The 18903-nt window shown below is 37.7% G+C and overlaps 1 protein-coding gene across 1 annotated transcript in view; it reads right to left on the minus strand.

Moving 5' to 3' along the window:
* Positions 1–517: 517 nt before the first annotated feature.
* Positions 518–18903, minus strand: part of LOC127416744 (cell adhesion molecule-related/down-regulated by oncogenes-like) — a 69906-nt gene continuing 51520 nt past the window's right edge. The window contains exons 13-19 of the mRNA XM_051656263.1: positions 13164–13269; positions 9966–10088; positions 7686–7877; positions 5782–6077; positions 4679–4758; positions 1600–1862; positions 518–1203 (exon numbers count right to left, since the gene is read on the minus strand). Coding sequence (XP_051512223.1) covers positions 1049–1203; positions 1600–1862; positions 4679–4758; positions 5782–6077; positions 7686–7877; positions 9966–10088; positions 13164–13269 — 1215 coding nt within the window. The 3' untranslated portion in view covers positions 518–1048. The remainder of the gene's footprint in view (positions 1204–1599; positions 1863–4678; positions 4759–5781; positions 6078–7685; positions 7878–9965; positions 10089–13163; positions 13270–18903) is intronic.

Here is an 18903-nt window from a genome sequence, read left to right on the forward strand (position 1 = left end):
TAAATTATGTTAGAATTGTGGGATAAGTTTTGGGCATTTTAGTTTGGGTTATAGAGGCAGCATCATCTGAGGAAAAAAACTAAATGGCTCCAGTGTGGAACACATGGTTAAGATGGAAAAATATTCAATTTTGTCAACTCCGTCAGAATTTTCGGAATAGTGTGAAAACAGAAAAAAAGGTATAGAGTGTATTTTATCAGTTAACTCCTTTAATAAACACCATTATTAGATAATTAAAGACTTTACACTATTGTTGGATGGATCAAATTAAAATAGCATGCTTTTTAGTGTGTCTGACGGAGTTGACACAAATCACAGTAACATGTAAGTTATGAAGTGAATGTCAATTTTCAGAAAAAAGCGTTTTTGTAGACCTTTGTCTACAAAGATGTCCAATTTTAAATGTATATAGTATTAAAAAATGTAAACTCAGATTTTAAACATGTTTTGGCAAGTTGTGTTTCACATATTAAAATACAGCTTAAGGGCTTCAGAAGAAAGGAAAGGATAGGCGAAATACTTAATCTTCTCTTTATATTATTAAAAAACTTTACACATACAATGGCTAAACTCCACACTGTGTGGAACATAAACAAAAAAAAATATAGTCAAATAAACACCAAAAAATAAAAAGTATCTCATCCGAAACAAAAGCATAAATAATATAAAAGACAAACTTTTTTCTTGCAACAGATACATTCATATGAAATAATATTTTTCTACTACAAAAAATAAATAAGTCATCTAAGTTTTTGCTTTTAAAAGTCCTCCCACAAATGGGACCGTTTCAGCCTTGGAGTATTCCTCCATCCTTCCTTAAAAAGTCTCTTCATCCTTTCCTTTTCATTCTGTTTATTTCCATAATTCTTTCTCTTATCAGTCTGTTCCAGCTCTGTACTCAGTCAGTTTAATGTCCCTGACCATTCCATCACTGATCATTTCCTGATTTGAACTCAGCCACGTTCCCATTTCTTACATTCTCTTCCGTGTGTTTTGTGAACGCATGCACGTTTGCCGTGTTCATGTGTGTTTTTCATTAAAACTGTGTTCAGATCTCCTGCGCTGTGGGCTGGATGAGATCTCCGGTCAGGCTTCCATTAGAGATCCAGATTGGTTTTTCCTTACAGTCCAGATCAGGCAGTCCCAGCCGTTCCCAACACACCACAGGACCCTCCGAATCTTCATGCTGCTCGGGCTGTCCTCCTGTCACACACACACATTGAGAGAAAGAATTTAGACTCCAGAACTAGCAGGGGCATCGTGAACTTATTACTTTTTTTTTTTTTTACTTTGATTCATACATTGAAAGATCGTTTATCTTGTTCATGAAATGTTGCACTGAGCACAGCTGCAGGTTATGTAAAAACACTCTCCCCTGCAGAATGGATTTGGATAGAATTGGACAGAAATCTGAAGTGGCTCTTCTGAGTACTAGTATTCAGCAGTCTAGTCAGGTAAAATAATATTGCATGATGGGTAATGTACGATTTGCCAGTGCAGTAATTTCCTGAACATCTTTAGGGGAAACACTAACTTTCCTTATTCAGAAGGAGGGCAGATTGAATCAGAGAGCTCTTTATAGTGCTGAAACTCTCTCACCTCTCTGCTGTTCGAGGCTGGACTTCGTTTCCACAGGCCGAAAAGGAGAATTCTGGGAAAGGGGCGGAGCCTTGCTGCCCTCTGGCTCCTCGGCTGAATCTCTCTCTAGGGTGCCATTGAGCTGTGAGCTGTCACGTCCATGGCAGCGAGACAGAACGGGGTTGAGAGGCACCATTTCGAGTCCGTCGGGTTGGCGTGCCGCCACGCGGTGCATTAGAGGGAGAGTGCCGCCCGAAAAAGTGCCATTGGTTTTGGTGTAACACCTGGCCACAAAATGCAAAATTTAAATAAAAAAAAAGACACTGGCTTTCCCAAATCTAACGTTAGGTGACCTTCATCAAACAGTATTTGCTTTTTTTAATATTCTCATGCTCATAACTTACAGCAAACAGCAACAAACTGATGTCCTCTTGCCAATATTTCGGTTCGCAAAGTATTTCTACTGTCACAATACGTCAGAGTTATAACACTTGAATGGGTAGGTTTTAACGCATGTTTTTGGCCTGCCTTATGACTTACTAACTTCTGTAGGACATAAAAGAAGAATTTTCTGATGAATCTTTATTCTGTTCTTTTCCATGCATTGAAAATATACATTTTCTATTTTACCATATTGATTGTGCACTCTTTAGTCTTATGAAGCCATACAATAGCTTTGTGTGAAAAAAAAGGGATATTTAAGATGATATTCACTGAAAATCTTCCCCTCTGATTTTACAGCTCAGATCTCAATTATTGTGCATATTTAAATGACAAGCCCCTCCTGTGGATCATCGTTGCCCCGCCTCTTCAGAGGGCCATTCTTCAGCCAGGCTCACAACTGGAGAGGGCAGAGGAGACAGAGGAGGGGCGCAGTGACTTTTCCCGTTTGGCGGTGCGTGATGGGATTCACCTGAACTTAATGAAGAGCCTCATCACCGCTGCCTTTAAAACCCGAGTGCGCCTCTCCTCAGGAGACCGGTCTCTAACTGCTGGCGTCTTCTTAGGTCCAGGAATGGTGCGGGGAGGGTCCGGCACAAATTAGATGCGTCGCCGGACCCGCACTTCGGACCCCCGGCGTGAATTAGATGCGATGCCGGGGATTGGATCACGCGGGCAGAATGCCGGGCCGCTCAAGTAGAGCCGCCGCCCCACGCGCCTCGGAATCTACGAGGGGAGCGCTTGTGGCTGCAGGACCCCGCCCACTAGCACCTGGACCTTACCCTCTCTGCACTACCTTTCCTGCACATAGCCCCATGCACCGCGAGGATGCAAGATTCCTCTTTGTTTTGGACACTTCCCCTTTGGACACTTTATTCCCCTTTTTCTGTTGTTATTATTTCAATAAATGTCTTTCCGAGGCTTGACGCCACACCCACTGTGTCAGTCTCTTGCTCATCCTGCCACAGTAACACAACGTGACAACCAATGGCATTTGGTGTCATTGACGTCGTCACATGTGCCACACCTTGACACAACAAATCTGATTTGTGATTGCAAATAAAATTAGCAAGTTACCGCAGAGGGGAAGATTTCCAGTGAATAACAACTTAAATTTCCGACACTGTTGTACACTATTGTATGGCTTCAGAAGACTTGGAATATAGCATGCGAGTCATATGGACTACTTTTATGGAATTTGTTTTGTCCTTTTTTGAGGATTGACAACCCCTGGTCTATCGCAAGCCCTTTTGAAACTTAATCAAGTCCAGAATATGAATTGTAGATATCTATAATTACATTTTCAATAGTTAAAATGCTAATTCTTGATATCAGCAATTAAATTAATCCTGTGAAAATGAAATTAGGTTTGCACTAGTAAAAACATTAATTCTTGAAAAAGAAAACAAAATTACAACATTACTAAAGAGAGCACCTATTCTTGTTCTATTTGTAATTTCAAATAGAAATTGTGTAATTATTCGTTTTTACTAGTTTTTTTTACTAGTGTATTTGGAATTTTAACTAGTAAGAAATTAATAATAGATATCTGTAGTTGTGTTTTGAACAGGAGTGAATGACACATCTGTGAAATTCTGCCAGTGAAAATGGGATTAAAAATTACAGCTTTTCTTGTTGAAACTCCATTTTTCATACCAAGAATGGGTATTTCCACAAGTAATGACATGAATGAAATGTTTTTACTAGTGCAATTGTAATGGTAGCATTTCCATTGCTGATCTCAAACGTTGCAATTTAACTAGTGAAAATTGAATTACAGATTTCTATAACTCATATTCTACATGAATTAATGTTTAAGGGCTTGTGATACCTGGTCACTATATGCTTTCATTATATGGAAAAGAGCAGAGTGAACATTCCTTTAAAGTCCTCCGTTTGTGTTTCATGAAAGAACGAAATTCATACAGGTCTGGAACGACATGAGAGTGAGTAAATAATGTCAGAATTTAATTTTTTTGCATGCACTATCCCTTTAATGTACAGCTTAAGCCTGTAATTGGCTGTAACAGGACTCTGAGGATCTCTGCTGTGTTCAAACACTGATCGCATCACACATTTATTTCCACAAGTCTCTAGGCTGCCTGACCAGACTCAACAGCTTGTCTCTGTGTGTTTGCACATGCTGATAAGATGTAGAGGCTTCAACATAGACATATGCATAAACATACAAACAAACAATACCTGAGAGCATAAATATACTGATAGATAACCGTATGTGCACTGAGGGAATAATGAGGGATATAAAGCATATACAGTTAGTTAGTAAGCTGTAAACCCCCTTGATATCAGCTCCATTCCGATGGTTTTCCCTCTGCTCTCCTGCTGGCTGTGCTTAAATAAACACTCTGCTCATTATGACTGAAGCAAGGGTGCATTCAGTGTAAACTGTTACTGCCGGACACATTAAAGTACACAAACAAATCTCATGGAGGCGAGCTGCCGTTTGTGTATGTATGTGTTTGGAGCAGAACAGAATAAGCTCAGGTCAGGGGTGAAATGAGATCCAGATGGGGCAGATGATTGGTTTGCTGATTGGAGGCGTGCTGAGCAAAACATAATTCTCCAGGCATGTAAACACCAAACATTAACAAGCTACTGGGCTTGACTCTTTCTCTCTCTCTCTTTCTCTCACTCTCACCTGTTGTTGTTGCAGAAGTTTTGACAGCTCATGCAGTCAGATGAGTCGCTCTGGGGCAGAGCAGTGTATATACCACCACCCTGCCAAAACAGATACTGGACATGAGCTTTACAGATCACAAAGAACACATGATGCATTTCAATTCTTATTACTCAAGCAATAATGTAAAACACATATAATTGGAAATACGTAACTGCATATCACTTTCAGGATAACTGTACTATAGTACACTGCACTATATTTTACTATCCCGTACTATACATTATAAAACAGTTAGCTTCAGCTGTGTTAAAATACATGATATAGTAACAGCTATGACACAAAACACCTGTTCAGCTAGTTAGTGTATATTATTGCAAAGCAAACAATGAGGACAACTATTAACCTTTACATGTTAACATGTCAGGGACTATGTTTTCTTGTACAAAGATGGAATTTAATGAACTGGCTTGGTACAATAATGTATATTTTTTTTGCTGTTGTTGTTGTGAAGTAACCATTTTATAAAAGCAACAAGCAGTCAAGGCAATGCTATACTGTGAATGTAGTCATGACTAAAGTGGTTGAAGGCACTCCGCTGCTACATTTGCAATACAGCATAGTCTCACATTATACATTATACAAATTACTATACTTTATTATAGTATTATACTATACTGTACTATACTATACTATACTATAATATACTATATAAATTTAAACATTCGATTCCAAGAAACTCAAGAAGAGCCACCGCCACACTCGCCTCGGAATCTACGAGGGGAGCGCTTGCGGCTGCAGGACCCTGCACACTAGTGCCTGGACCTTACCCTCTCTGCACTACCTTTCCTGCACATAGCCCCATGCACTGCGAGGACACCAAATTCCCCTTTGTTTTGGACACTTTATTCCCCTTTTTCTGTTATTATTTCAATAAACGCCTTTCCGAGGTGTCTGTCTCTTGCTCACCCTGCCACAGTAACACAACGTGACAACCAATGGCATTTGGTGTCGTTGATGTCGTCAGGTGTGCCACACCTTGACACAACAAATCTGATCTGTGATTGCAAATAGAATTTGCAAGTTACAGCAGAGGGGAAGATTTTGCACAAACATTTACTCACATTATGAAGGTGGTGAGGGTGTGAGTGATCGTACTCCATGGTGTTGTGGGGTAGAGAGGTGTCATGTGTGTGGGAATGCCCAGCAGGGTAGAGGGCCCCTGATCCTTTCAGCAGAGCCAGTCCGTTGGGTAGCTTGTGGTGGAGGTGATGGCAGGCCTGGGGCATCATGGAAGCAGTGTGCCCACAGCCTGTATGTACACTTCCATTCACATGGCTGGAGCCAGGCAGGGTGGAATATTCCAGAACATGGCTGTTCATCTCCGCAGACTGGTACAGGTAACTCGGAGGGTCGTATTCTACAAAGAACATTTAAAAATTTGTCATAACGTTTATTAATGGGAAATTGACTTGAAATACTTTTGGGAAATTGACTTGTGGTGTGACATGCTATCCTCAATCTAAAACTCATTAAAGGGATAGTTCACCCAAAAATGAAAATTCTCTCATGATTTACTTATTTTTAAGCCATCCCAGATGTGTATGAATTTCCTTCTTCAGCAGAACTGAAGTGAAGATTTTTATAAGCAGATTTCAGCTCTGTTTTTTCATACAATGCAGGTAAATGGGTGCCATCACGCTGCTGACTGTTTGACGATCCATAAGGCAGATTTAGGCAGCATAAAAGTAATCCACACGACTCCAGTTGATCAAGTAATGTTCTGAAGCAAACCGACAGGTTGGTATAAGAAACAAATCGATAATTAAAAAGTTTTTAACTTTAAACCGTTGCTTCCGTCCAGTGCTGTATTTCTGTTTGAAATATGCCCTTTTGAACCGTTAAACAGCCAGCAGCCTGATGGCACACATTTGCATGCATTGTATGGACAAACTGAGCTGAAATCTGCTTATTAAAATCTGAAGAAGGAAAGTCATACACATCTGAGATGGCTTAAAGGTAAGTAAATCATGAGAGGATTTTCATTTTTGGGTGAACTAACCCTTTAAACAACATTTTTCTAAGTTTGTTATAATTATTATGCATACATTTTTATGACTATATTAAATGAAAATACATGAATAATTTGTACTTTTAAAATGTCGACCTTTTTCAAAGTTTTAACCTAAAATCCTGATGTTGATAACTAGATTTTAATCTATTTAATATATTCAAATGATAGTCAACATGTCAATACTAAATTGAACAAATGCTGAAAATACAGCACCAAATTTATACAATTAGAACATGAAAATGTTTACAACAAACACACACAAAAAACTGCCTAGCAGCAAACTAGAGTATGTCTGATCAAAGATAACACAGGGCCCGTTTGTGGCCTATTTCAGGAGAGGAGTGTCTGTGTTACTACTTATACACACTGCTGTGACCAGCACTGTTTACTCTGTTACTCAATCTCATTGAGAGAGGGAAAGAAAAAGAAAGAGAACTTCAAAGGGCCGTCTGATGAGAAGTAGGACTGAAAACCTGGCCTAGATCAGGAAGTGGACTCCAAGTACATTTCACAAGAATTTTGACACATTCTTAACCTCTAACCTTACAGCCGTGCAACATAAAACAAAACAATACAATGATGTTGGTCTCATTACTACACCTGAATAAAATAATAATAACAACAGTAATGATAAAAGTACCAAGGTTTTAGGTTGTGTTGTGATAAATTCCAGCTATTTTGGACGCAACAGTTGTTAAATGGAATTCTTTGACGTACCATGGTATAAGTACATGGGAATTAAACAATACCATTGTATATATTAAAATATCATGGTTTTACCATCTGATGCCATAACTGAACCATTGTGCTGTCACAGTACTTTAATAAAGGAAGGGAAAGTTAGCAAAGATTAATTGTGATCTAATTAATGTTAAAATATTATACACAGTCTGAATGAGACAAACCAAAAACAAACAACTAGACCAGGAAGGAGACATCAAGTCCAGCACTTACTATGTAGACTGTTCTGCTGACGGTTCCTCCACAAACACATGACGATGAAGACCAGCAGAATGAGAACCATGACACCCAGAACACAGCCCACGATCAGGTAGAGCAGACCGCCTGGCTGGCTGGGCGTATCAACCGGGTACGTGCCTGGAGGGGTGATGGGGCGTTGACTGGGCACACCTGGAAGCTGACGGGCTAAAGAGGGAGAGAGAGAACAAAACATCTAGATGTCTTCAAAAAATGACATGACAATCTCTGTTGTTGAGATCGTCCTGTGAAGGTATGTGAAGAAACAAACAAACAAAACAATTTTTTGTTAATACTTTCTGAAGAAATTGTGCATGCAAAACTTGCTTCCAGAATGTTAAAGTGTTCGGAGTACTTTTTAGCGTGTTGCTGTGCGGTTGCCAAGGTGTTCTGGAGGTTGCCAGGGTGTTGCTATGCAGCTTCTAGGGTGTTCTCAGTGGTTTTCAGTGTGTAGCTATGTGGTTGCAGGGGTGTTTGGAGTGTTTTTTAGCGGTTTGATATGCGGTTGCTCAGGTTTACTGGATGTTTTCAGAGACAGTTTAGCAGAGACAGACTACTGCTTTTAAAATGACAAATTGGAACATGGAGAAAATGGAACAGCCAATATGATGGATGTAGAAAATGAAGTCCAGCTTTACAGGTAAAAGAGCCAATCACTTTTTAGATATAGACACCACCCGTCAGTCAGCTTGAGAAAGCGCATGCGCATTAGCTGAACTAGCATGAAAAATTGCCTTTTTTAGCGTGATCTGAGCTAAAGAAGCACAACTGATGATAACAGTGTAGTCAGATTTTACTGCTGATGTTCTTTCATTGTAATCTTGACCAACCATTTTGTCTTTTTTCAGTCAATTTCAGTCTTTGCCCATTCAAGTAGACAGGACATGTACTTTTATGCTGATTGTTTACATTGAAAAAAGCTGCCTGGCAGCATTCCAAAGATGGCCGCCGAATGGACTGACTTGCCTTAAAAAAGAACTTTGATGTTTTCCAGGTAAAACTTGTTAAAAAAAAGTCAGATTGCTCAGAAAAGTTTGTTTGTTTATAAGCGATTTAACGCCATGCCAGCTTCCGTGTCTTTTTTCATGGTGAAAAAAAATTGAATACAATAAAAGGCGTAGTGATTGAAAACCTATGAAATTTTTTAAAATCTATTTTCGCTAAAAACTCAGTATAACTCAATATAACATAAAAAAGGCCTGACTTTGTAAAAAATCTTTTCAAATTGCTCAGCTAAATAAACATGTTTTGAGGAATCAATCATGTCCTTAAAAGCAAATGCAGTGTTGGGGAGTAGAAAACTAAATGTAGCGATGCTACTAACTTAGTGTTAATGATGTTCAGCTTTTTTTTTTTTTGCTGCATTTGTCACAATATATTGCGAATGTCCTTTTTTTTCTATAATTCTCCACTTTCACTTTCACTTCCACATTCTTCTTCTTTTGTTTTTTTTGGCAATTCACATTCTTCGTGCATATCGCCACCTACTGGTTGGGGCTGGCCAAAGGTGGAGATTTATAGTAAGAAAGGACATAAATATTGATCTGTTTCTCACCCACAACCTATCATATCACTTCAGAAGACATGGCTTAAACCACTGGAGTGTTATGGATTACTTTTATGAAGCTTTTATGTGTTTTTTGGAGCTTCAAAATTCTGGCCACCATTCACTTGCAATGTATGGACCTACAGAGCTGAAATATTCTTCTAAAAATCTTTGTTTGTGTTCAGCAGAAGAAAGAAAGTCATACATATCTGGGATGGCATGAGGGTGAGTATATGATGAGAGTATTTTCATTTTTGGGTGAACTATCCCTTTAAATAGTTTAACTACAGAAGCTTGGGAAGCTAAATTTTAAAGGCAGCTTCCCCAACACTGAACAAACAGTGCAGAATTTGCACATCAAAGTTTAATATGTAGGGTTAGGGGTCTTTAAAAATCCCTCATCTTAAGTATGAGCCATAGTAATAGAGTTTAATGCCCGGCTTTTGCATATAACAATGTGTCTGTTAAAGTAGATAGTAGTCTTGCACAGTCTGTTTGTATTTTCTCTGGCTGTCAGTGACTTTCTGGTTTGATTTTTAACAGTGTTGCATTAAGGGCAGTTATCAGCGAATGTTGTCAAGGAGACATAGCACAATGTCTCTCATTGTCTCGCCTATAATAAAACGATAGCTTGCTTTACTCTGTCATTACCGCAGGGGCTTTATGGGTTCCTGTCTGCAGGTTAAGTATAGCATTCCACTATCTCTCACCTTTGGTCTCACAGATCATGACGTTACTATATTCGCTCTCGCCGCCGTCGTTAAAACACTGCATCTTGATGTCGTAGGATGTCTCTGGTTGGAGCTGACCAATCATATGCCAGAATTTGAAGCCTGGAGGGAAGAGGCATAAAAGAGAGTGATATTACTGAATGAGACGGGCCTCTCTCAAAGCATGTGTTGTTCTCTCCAAACCACAATTCATTTGCTCAATCTAATTTTTCTCTCTAGCTCCACACGCTCTCGCTCGCTCGAGTTCCAGTAGAATTCAGACAGTTGCTCTGCTCCAGACAGCCTCCTTATAAGGCAGCTTAATGTTTGTTCTGGCGCAGCTCCAGTATTCCCACTGAAAACACTTATGACCCTTTGTGCACACACACATCGTAGCAGCCGCTCGCCACAGTCTCTAACACACATACATGTATATTCAGGGCCAGCTCTCTAATTACAGTTTGTGGCACAATATTTTTTTTTGTGTAGCTTACTTCACATTTTAATACAGTGAAGGCATGGAGCACTCTAAACAACCAGCTGCTAAACTGCATAATGAGAAAGAAAAAACACAATACAGACACTTGTAGACTTACTGTTTTATGCTGTATTTGCTCTTGCACACACATAATATACTAGTATTTCCTGCATCATTACTGAATCTACAGTGCCACGGCAAGATTTTTACTCTAGTTGTGAATTAGCATTTTGAATTGAATGTGCAAATGTGTACCTCAAAATAATACAAAAACAATTTCTATTGCGTTGTCTTGGTTAAATGCACTGTGCAGGCAAAAACAAACTTTCAATGCAACCAGTGTTGTCCGTTTCATTTACAAATGAATGACTCCAGTGCTGAAACAAGACAATTCTTTTCATGAATCGATCATAAATCGATCATACTGATTCAAATCAGTGTAACAATTGTTTGCTAAGCCCGTCAAAACGATTACGGAATCTGGATATTTATAGGACAATGTTTAGTTAAAGGGATAGTTCACCCAAAAATGAAAATTGTCTCATCATTTACTCATCCCATCTCAGATGTCAATGACTTCCTTTCTTCAGCAGAACACAAACAAAGATTATTAGAAGAATATCTCAGCTCTGTTGGTCCATACAATACAAGTGAACTCCAGTGTTTAAATCCATGTCTTCAGAAGGGAATATAATAGGTGTGGGTGAGAAACAGATACAAATTTAAGTCTTTTTTTTTTTTACTCTAAATCTTCACTGTCACTTTTACATCTGAAAGTGAAAGTTTAAGTGGAGATTTAGAGTAAAAACTATTATATTGCTTCAGAAGACATGGATTTAAACACTTAAAATATGGATTACTTTTATGTTTCCTTTATGTGATTTTTGGAGCGTCAAAGTTTTGGTCACCATTCATTTGCATTGTATGGACCTACAGAGCTGAAATATTCTTCTAAAAATCTTCATTTGTGTTCTGCTGAAGAAAGAAAGTCATACACATCTGGGATGACATGAGGGTGAGTAAATGATGAGAGCATATTTATTTTTTGGTGAACTATTCCTTTAAAGATCCATATTCAAAAAAAGAGTTCTGCTGTTATAAATGGTAAAGTTAAAAGAAAAATATTAGAAAAGAAAAAAGAAAAAGAGTAGAAAAATAGTATTTAAATAATCATAATAATAATATTTAAAGTTGCAAAAATAGTATTGTTTTATCTAGCATGTAGTAAAAAGTAAATATGAAATCCAAATTCACGCTATTTACTTCCTTAATGTACATTCCTGGTTTAAGGCCACATCCACACTTATCTTAGTTTGAAATCTCCGTTTTCCGTTTCTTAAAGTCGTCGTTTTCCAAATTATGCAATTATGGAGAATGCTTTTGAAAGTCTCTGTTTTCAGTGGAGGAAATCACCATTCCAGTGTGGATGAGAGGTGTAAACATAGCAAAATCAATGCACATTATTGTTGATGCAGCCTTAAAATTATCAGTGCATGTTAATAAAAATAAATAAATAAAATAAATAAAAAATGCTGTCTTTTTAATTATCTTCGCCTCTGAGATGATGTTCCTTTTTGGTTCCTTTTGGCTCCTTTTTGGTTGATGTCACAAATCCCACTACTTTTCAACCGTTCCTGTCCAAACACTCACTCCATTCTGGTATGTAACACCCACTTTTCACCATTCCTTAAGGATAAAACGAAGGCCCACTCATAATTTTTTTTCTCACTGAATATCCTTTTTCATTTAGGAATATGACAGATTACAGAAGTATAATTTGCAAACCAGGGCCGGTACAAGGATGTGATTTTTGATGTCTCCCTTGGTCATTTCGCCACCCGACTGAGAGGGAGGTTGGGAAACTAAACTAAATTCTAAACGAAACACTGCAATGGACAAATTTACATGGGTATCCCTTCAGTTTTCTCAAAGACTGTATGGACTGCTAGTAAATCTCGAGATTTATGAGGGCATCTTATCTGCCCAGTGTATTTCTGACAGCTCGCCATTTGGGCAGCTGAGGAGAGGTATGAGGGTTGCACTGGACGCTTAGACAGAAAGAGGGGGTAAAAAGTAAAAAGAGGAAGGATGGCAGTAAACATTCCTCCCAGAAACTCAAGTCTCTCTCTAAGCGGTCAGTGTCGAGTTTCAGTTCAGGCCCATTAGTGCGGCAGCCATTTATTAAAAACACATTTTACACTGGCTCATTACTGAGAGCGCAGGACTCACTACACATCAATCATCAGATTATGCTTCCCTTGCCCCGCCCCTTCTCAGACAGGATATACATTACACACTCTAATTACGCACTTTCTGGAATTCTTCATTCTGCATTGTCAATGAAAGCACTCTGTGCTACACATATTTGTATAATTGACTGCCTAACTGTACAAACTGTTGTCCCAGGCTACTGATTTCCAACATAGTTGTGAAAGTTTATATTCTCATCTCATTATAATAAAATAATTTAAACTCAAATTAATATTTCGTGTTCCTGTCTTTATTCATTTGGCAAATATCTGTGAAATAAGTGGGATAATGTACAGCCAGCTGGTCTTTATCGCAAAATAAAATCCCTCAGCTTCATGCTGAGGTCTTGATCACCTTGTCAGGGTTCATTTTGCAATAATTCACAAACTATTACGCACTCCAGCCACTCCCCTCTCAGGCCATCCACAACATGAGCAACAAAAGAACAAAAGCAAACACTGTGACCTCACCTTCCACCACATCTCTCTTGTAATCGCTGTCATTGTCGCTGTCTGTCGGCCGGTAGTAGATGTAGAATCCCTGGATGGGGGTGTTGTTGTTACTGGAAGGAGTGTACTGTGAAAAACAGAAAATGAGAAAACTAAAGTATAAAATATACATTTCCGTCTCACTGATTTACACTGGCAAAAGATTATTCCGTAGAACCCGAGAAAAGGTTAACCGTGCTTGTGACACTGTCTGCTCTTGGATAATTGACAAATAACAAGACATGGCATACAATTCTTTGTTCAACTTCTACTGTAGACTTGAGGTTAAAATTATTCATTAATTTTTAAGGGGAAGTGTTGTAACTGGTCACCATTTCTTTTACGTTTTTCACAATTTTAGCATGACATTTGTTTTTTTAAACAGTCCTGTTTTTTTTTTTTATACGCACAATATTCAGAGTATTTTCTCAATTAATACAAGATCATAAAAACTGCATGCATACCAAATATGCAAGATTTAGAAAAACATTTATGAAATGTACGTAGATGTTTAAAATGACTCTTTGTTTTTTTTTTGTGTGCATTTTCTAGGCTGATTTTGAGGGAAAATTGCATAATTATGCAGAATGGATTTAAACATAGTAAAATGTGGTAAATGGAGCTGAGAGAACTACACACTTATTGGTAACTGAATGCATCACAAAATTAGCCAAAATATTTGATAAACAACCAAGCAAGGGATGGAGAATAAGTAGAACTTTTATAAATAACAGATGCCACAATTCTGCGGTCATCTGCAGAGTTTTCTGCAGCGTTTTGCATGTGCTGATTCCGTCTGGGCCTGGTTATGTTATCAAAAAGTTTAAAGCATAAAATAGTAATAATGCTATAAAAACATTTAATCGACTTGCACCACAAAATGCACCAAAAATGTATAATTTTGTTTAATATGATCATTTCTCCGCCTCTCTCTGACTTGCATGGGCTGTTTCTGCTGCTGCTGTGTCTTTGAGGCTTCTTTATGCAAATAATAACATCAGTTTAGCTTATCTGATTAATTGACCTCCTTGCATGTGAAATGAGTAAAAACACCCCTCAGATAAATATATACAGTATATACAGCATGGGCATTTATAAGTAAACATGAGGGGTCATATATGTTCATGGTCGTGTTGATATCTGAATGACCCGTTTTTACAGCTTTGTTTCAATAAATGGTTTGTGTGGACTGAAGAAGGAGCTATGCGTTGTGAATGTCACAACGTCACATCCTAGACCATATGAAAAAAGTATGTACTGCATGGCACATCAAACTCTTTATTTTAAAAGGGAAAGGAAAATCCTTAGAATTACTCTCAAAGACAAACATCTGCTATCTTCTTCTCTTCTTTTATCTTTCTTTTGTGGGTCTTTCAGGCATGTCAAACCTTTTCTCTCATGCCTGTTTTCTAAAAATAGCTGGCTCCGTTCCACTCCTCAGAGCTCTATCTGGATAAGGCCTCTTAATCTGTACTGAAAACACTCACACACACACACACACACACACACACACACACACACACTGGTATCTCTATATTTGACGCATAGACACAATAGCTTTATATGGATGTGATGATATTTTCTAAACCCCAACCATAAACTTAATTCTAACCCTACTACAAACCTGTTGACATTGTTTGATTTCAAGCAAAACATGATTTGCACAATTTATTAGCATTTAAAAATGAAGACCACTTTAAATATCCTCACAAGTTGGTTTTCGACATGTTGCACAATATCAGTGAGGACATTTTCAAAAATTGGCCCTTGCAAGTATAGCCAAACCTGTTTCCTTGCTAAATTGGCAGCAGTAAACATCGGCTGTGCCAATTAGTGGTCTGATTGAGCATTCTGTGATGGCTCTCAGGGGCTGATGGCAAAAAGAGCCACTCCCAAATTAGAGCTAAGCTACACTGTATCTGGAAAATTGCACATACACACACAAACTCTTGCTTAATGTGCTGGAAAGTGCTTGGCACAACTAACACCATAGAAAAAAACAAAAAGGGGAGGTGTGTTGTGAGCAAGCTTGTTATGTGGTTGGTTCTGGATGCTTTCTATACTCTCATTTTCAAATCAAGCATGAAATGGGATTAAAATTAAAATGGCCATTAGACATAAAAGACATATGCTTAATATTAAAACACAAACACACCAGTACTCCAGCCTCTGAGCTGTTAATGTGAGGTTCAGCGTTATTCCTTCAACAGGCCAGAAACAGAAACAAAATGTGTTTATACAAGTGGTGAGACCCTTTTTAAGATAATGGTGCTAATAATACACATACAGAAGCATGGACGCACAGAAAAACAGTTTATTCAGTGATGACTTATTAGGTGCTTGACAGAAACTCTGTTCCAAAACCTAATGAGTTGCCTCACTCTCTACTGCCTATATAGACAGCTACCTTCAAAGGGAACATCCTAACCAACATGGAACCTCATAAGTGATGCACATCACTTAAAGTGCACAAAAGATTTAAATAAAGCTCACAGTTGATAGTCCAATAGTCTGATGTTAGCATGTTGCTAAGCTAACATCAAAATACTTAGCACACACAAATATTGGGTAAAATAGTATTTTTTTGTATCCATTCTTTTCTGTATTGTAAGTTTTATCAACATTTCTCTCAATTTGTGCGCTATCTCTGCTAAAATAATAATAATAATAATAATAATAAAACACTTAACCAGTCTAAGTTGGTTTACTGGCCTCAGTTGATCTCAGCTTAGGCTCAATTTAGCCAGGTTTTTTTTTTTTTTGTAGGGATCTTGGCTGAATTTTTTTCAGTGAGTTCATTGCAATATATCCTGGTACTGACTTTAAGTTTTGCCAAAACAAGGTCTTTTTTAAGGGAGCATAATTTTGTCGCCTGCTATTTGGAAAAGTCTTTGGGTCAGGAGCAGGGCCGGAGTGGGATTCATATTCAGCGTGGGATGTCATTTCCAAGTCAGCCCACACCCAAAAGGGGGGTTGGAGGTGAAGATGATAACAATAAAACAAGATCACAGCAAAAATATGCAATATATGTAATTACTTGAAAATTATTTAAGCTCTCCATGTCATTATACCACATACGGCATTCACCAAGATTTTCACTTTGTCATAAGACATCATTGTATGTGTTGTAAAAATAAGTGAATGTTAAAGGGATATTTGATCATTTCCTCACCCTCATGCCATCCCAGTTGTGTATGACTTTCTTTTGCAGAACATGAATGAAGATGTTTAGAAGAACTGTTGGTCCATTCAATGCAAGTAAATGAGAAGCAGTGAGAAACAGATCAATAATTAAGTCATTTTTTACTATAAATCTCCCCTTTCACTTTCATAAGCACTCTTCTCTCTTAAGAGTTCTTCTTCTGTTTTTGGTGATTTACATATGCATATCGCCCCCTACTGGGCAGGGAGGAGAATTTATAGTAAAAAAAGAAAAAAGAAAAAATTAAATATTGATCTGTTTCTCACCCACACCTATCATATCGCTTCTGAAGACATAGATTAAACCACTGGAGTTGTATGGATTACTTTTATGCTGCATTTATGTGATTTTTGTACCTTCTGAGTTCTGATCACCATTCACTTGCATTGAAAGGACCAACAGAACTGAGAAATTCTTCTAAAAATTTTCATTTGTGTTCAGCAGAAGACAGAAAGTCATACACATCTTTGATGGCATGAGGGTGAGTAAATGATGAGAGAAATTTCATTTTTGGGTAAACTAAGTTTATTTTAAAGACTATCTAGGCACATAATAACACTGTAGAACTGTAACTGTTTATAACTCTTTCAAGATGTGCAGGCTCACACTTTAAATGGTCAGTGCTTTGTATTTTAGATAATTAAAATAGCAACAGATCCAGTGAAACAATTAAGGTTGAGTGATTGTTTTTACATTTTTACATGCCATTCAAAAACGTGCCATTTTACAATGATAAGAGTGAAATAAAAGACTAAAAATAACACATTTGTACTTTTCTTTTACTTGGAATGTAAATGTTCAGGACAAAGGCAAATGGTTACTGTCTCTTTAAGAGGGTTTTATCGCATGATACAATATTGAAGGCACTCTGAACAGTTTGTTTTTGTCGAGTTTAATCTTTTTAGAGCTGTAAAGTCCCATTATTTTCATGTCGTGTTGTTGAATCTGTATTTATTTACTTTAAGTACTCTGTTATTTTGTGACAAAAAATAATTTTATTATCATTCTGCACTGCTAGGGAAGAGGATTTCAGAGATTAATTGATTGAGATTGTGATACTATAGTCAGTATTAAACTTGTGATGGTCTTGTATTAAACTTGATGGATCTTCCACGATCCTTCTCGCGCTGTTAAGTGAAGCGCAACATCAGTTTCTTCTCTCACAGGCTACTCTCTCATTTGTTTGGGTGTGAGATGATAAAATACAGACTGCGTCCGCTATCATATGGAACGCTATTCTGATCCTTTAAATACCGGATGTTATGGACTGTTGGCAACTGTTATGAGACACGTGATGAAAGTTTGTCAATCAACATGCGGACCTAACCGGCCCAATTTTTGACCGGCCCAGCGGGAATTCTCCCGATCTTCCCTATTGCCACTCCGGCCCTGGTCAGGAGCATGTATGATACATTAAAATGCTGTCTAGTATGGGTGTCTTTGGGTTGAAAGCGAATCAATTCGATTCACAGGTTTCCGATTCAATTCAAGAACGATTTTTGAAAATTCAAAATGATTCAATTCGATTCGATCCACATTTAAATTGGGTTCAATTAACCATTCAATTCTGCATTTTTTAAAAAAAATATATTTATAGTATTCTTTAAATACTTCCCCTAATGTGTCTTAAGAAAGAAAAAGAAAGGCAAACTACTTAAGATTAAAGAAAACACATTATTGTACATGTACTGTACATAGAGGCTACTTGAAATGCAATAATAATACAAAAGTACAATCTGCAAATCAAATATTTCAGAGATGAACATAGCTAGAAAAGTATTCCATATTCCATATTTCACTCTAAAGTCTTTTATAAATTTGCATAATTTTTCCAGGCCTTGAAATCACAATTTTAAAATTCCCTGATATTTCCAGGTTTTCTATGACCATGGGGACCCTGAATCAGTAAACTAATCCAAATATTACAACATTAAAGTAACATTATCTGACTACAATAAGTTAACAAAGAAAAGAGAAAAGCAATCATACAGAAGACTTCAATTTAAATGTTTTCTGCACACCAAGTCCCCAACTAAACAATGATACCAGTAACAATTTCTAACAATTTAAAACAAACTGTGTCTTATCCGTTTATGTCAAAATGTAAATTTAATCACTTCATTAACACAAATTCTTAAGCCTGAGAATGTATTATGTCTTCCCCAAGAAATTACATCAACATCAACTATATCATTACAAAGGCATTTTTTTGCATCCATATTTTACATTTCAGGAGCATTTTTATGATTATTAATGCCATTTTTGCCAAAAGCTCCCCTTAATTTGAGACCATGTAGTGGCCACGCAGCGAGTTGGCAGCTGTATCAAAATGTTTGAGCCCGTTTGACTTGCGACAAGAGCGCTACTGCGAGCTGTCATTTGCTCGTGAGATAGTGGCCATCCGGAGGAGATGTCAGATATAAGGTGCTTGAAAGACTCGGAAAGCTGCTCAGAAAAAGTTTCAGTGAGAGTTACGGATGGAGCGGATAGCAGGCGCGATCCCGTGAAGGGTGATGGAAG

The sequence above is a fragment of the Myxocyprinus asiaticus genome, chromosome 26, assembly GCF_019703515.2.
Source record: "Myxocyprinus asiaticus isolate MX2 ecotype Aquarium Trade chromosome 26, UBuf_Myxa_2, whole genome shotgun sequence".
In the NCBI taxonomy this organism is placed as follows: domain Eukaryota; kingdom Metazoa; phylum Chordata; class Actinopteri; order Cypriniformes; family Catostomidae; genus Myxocyprinus; species Myxocyprinus asiaticus.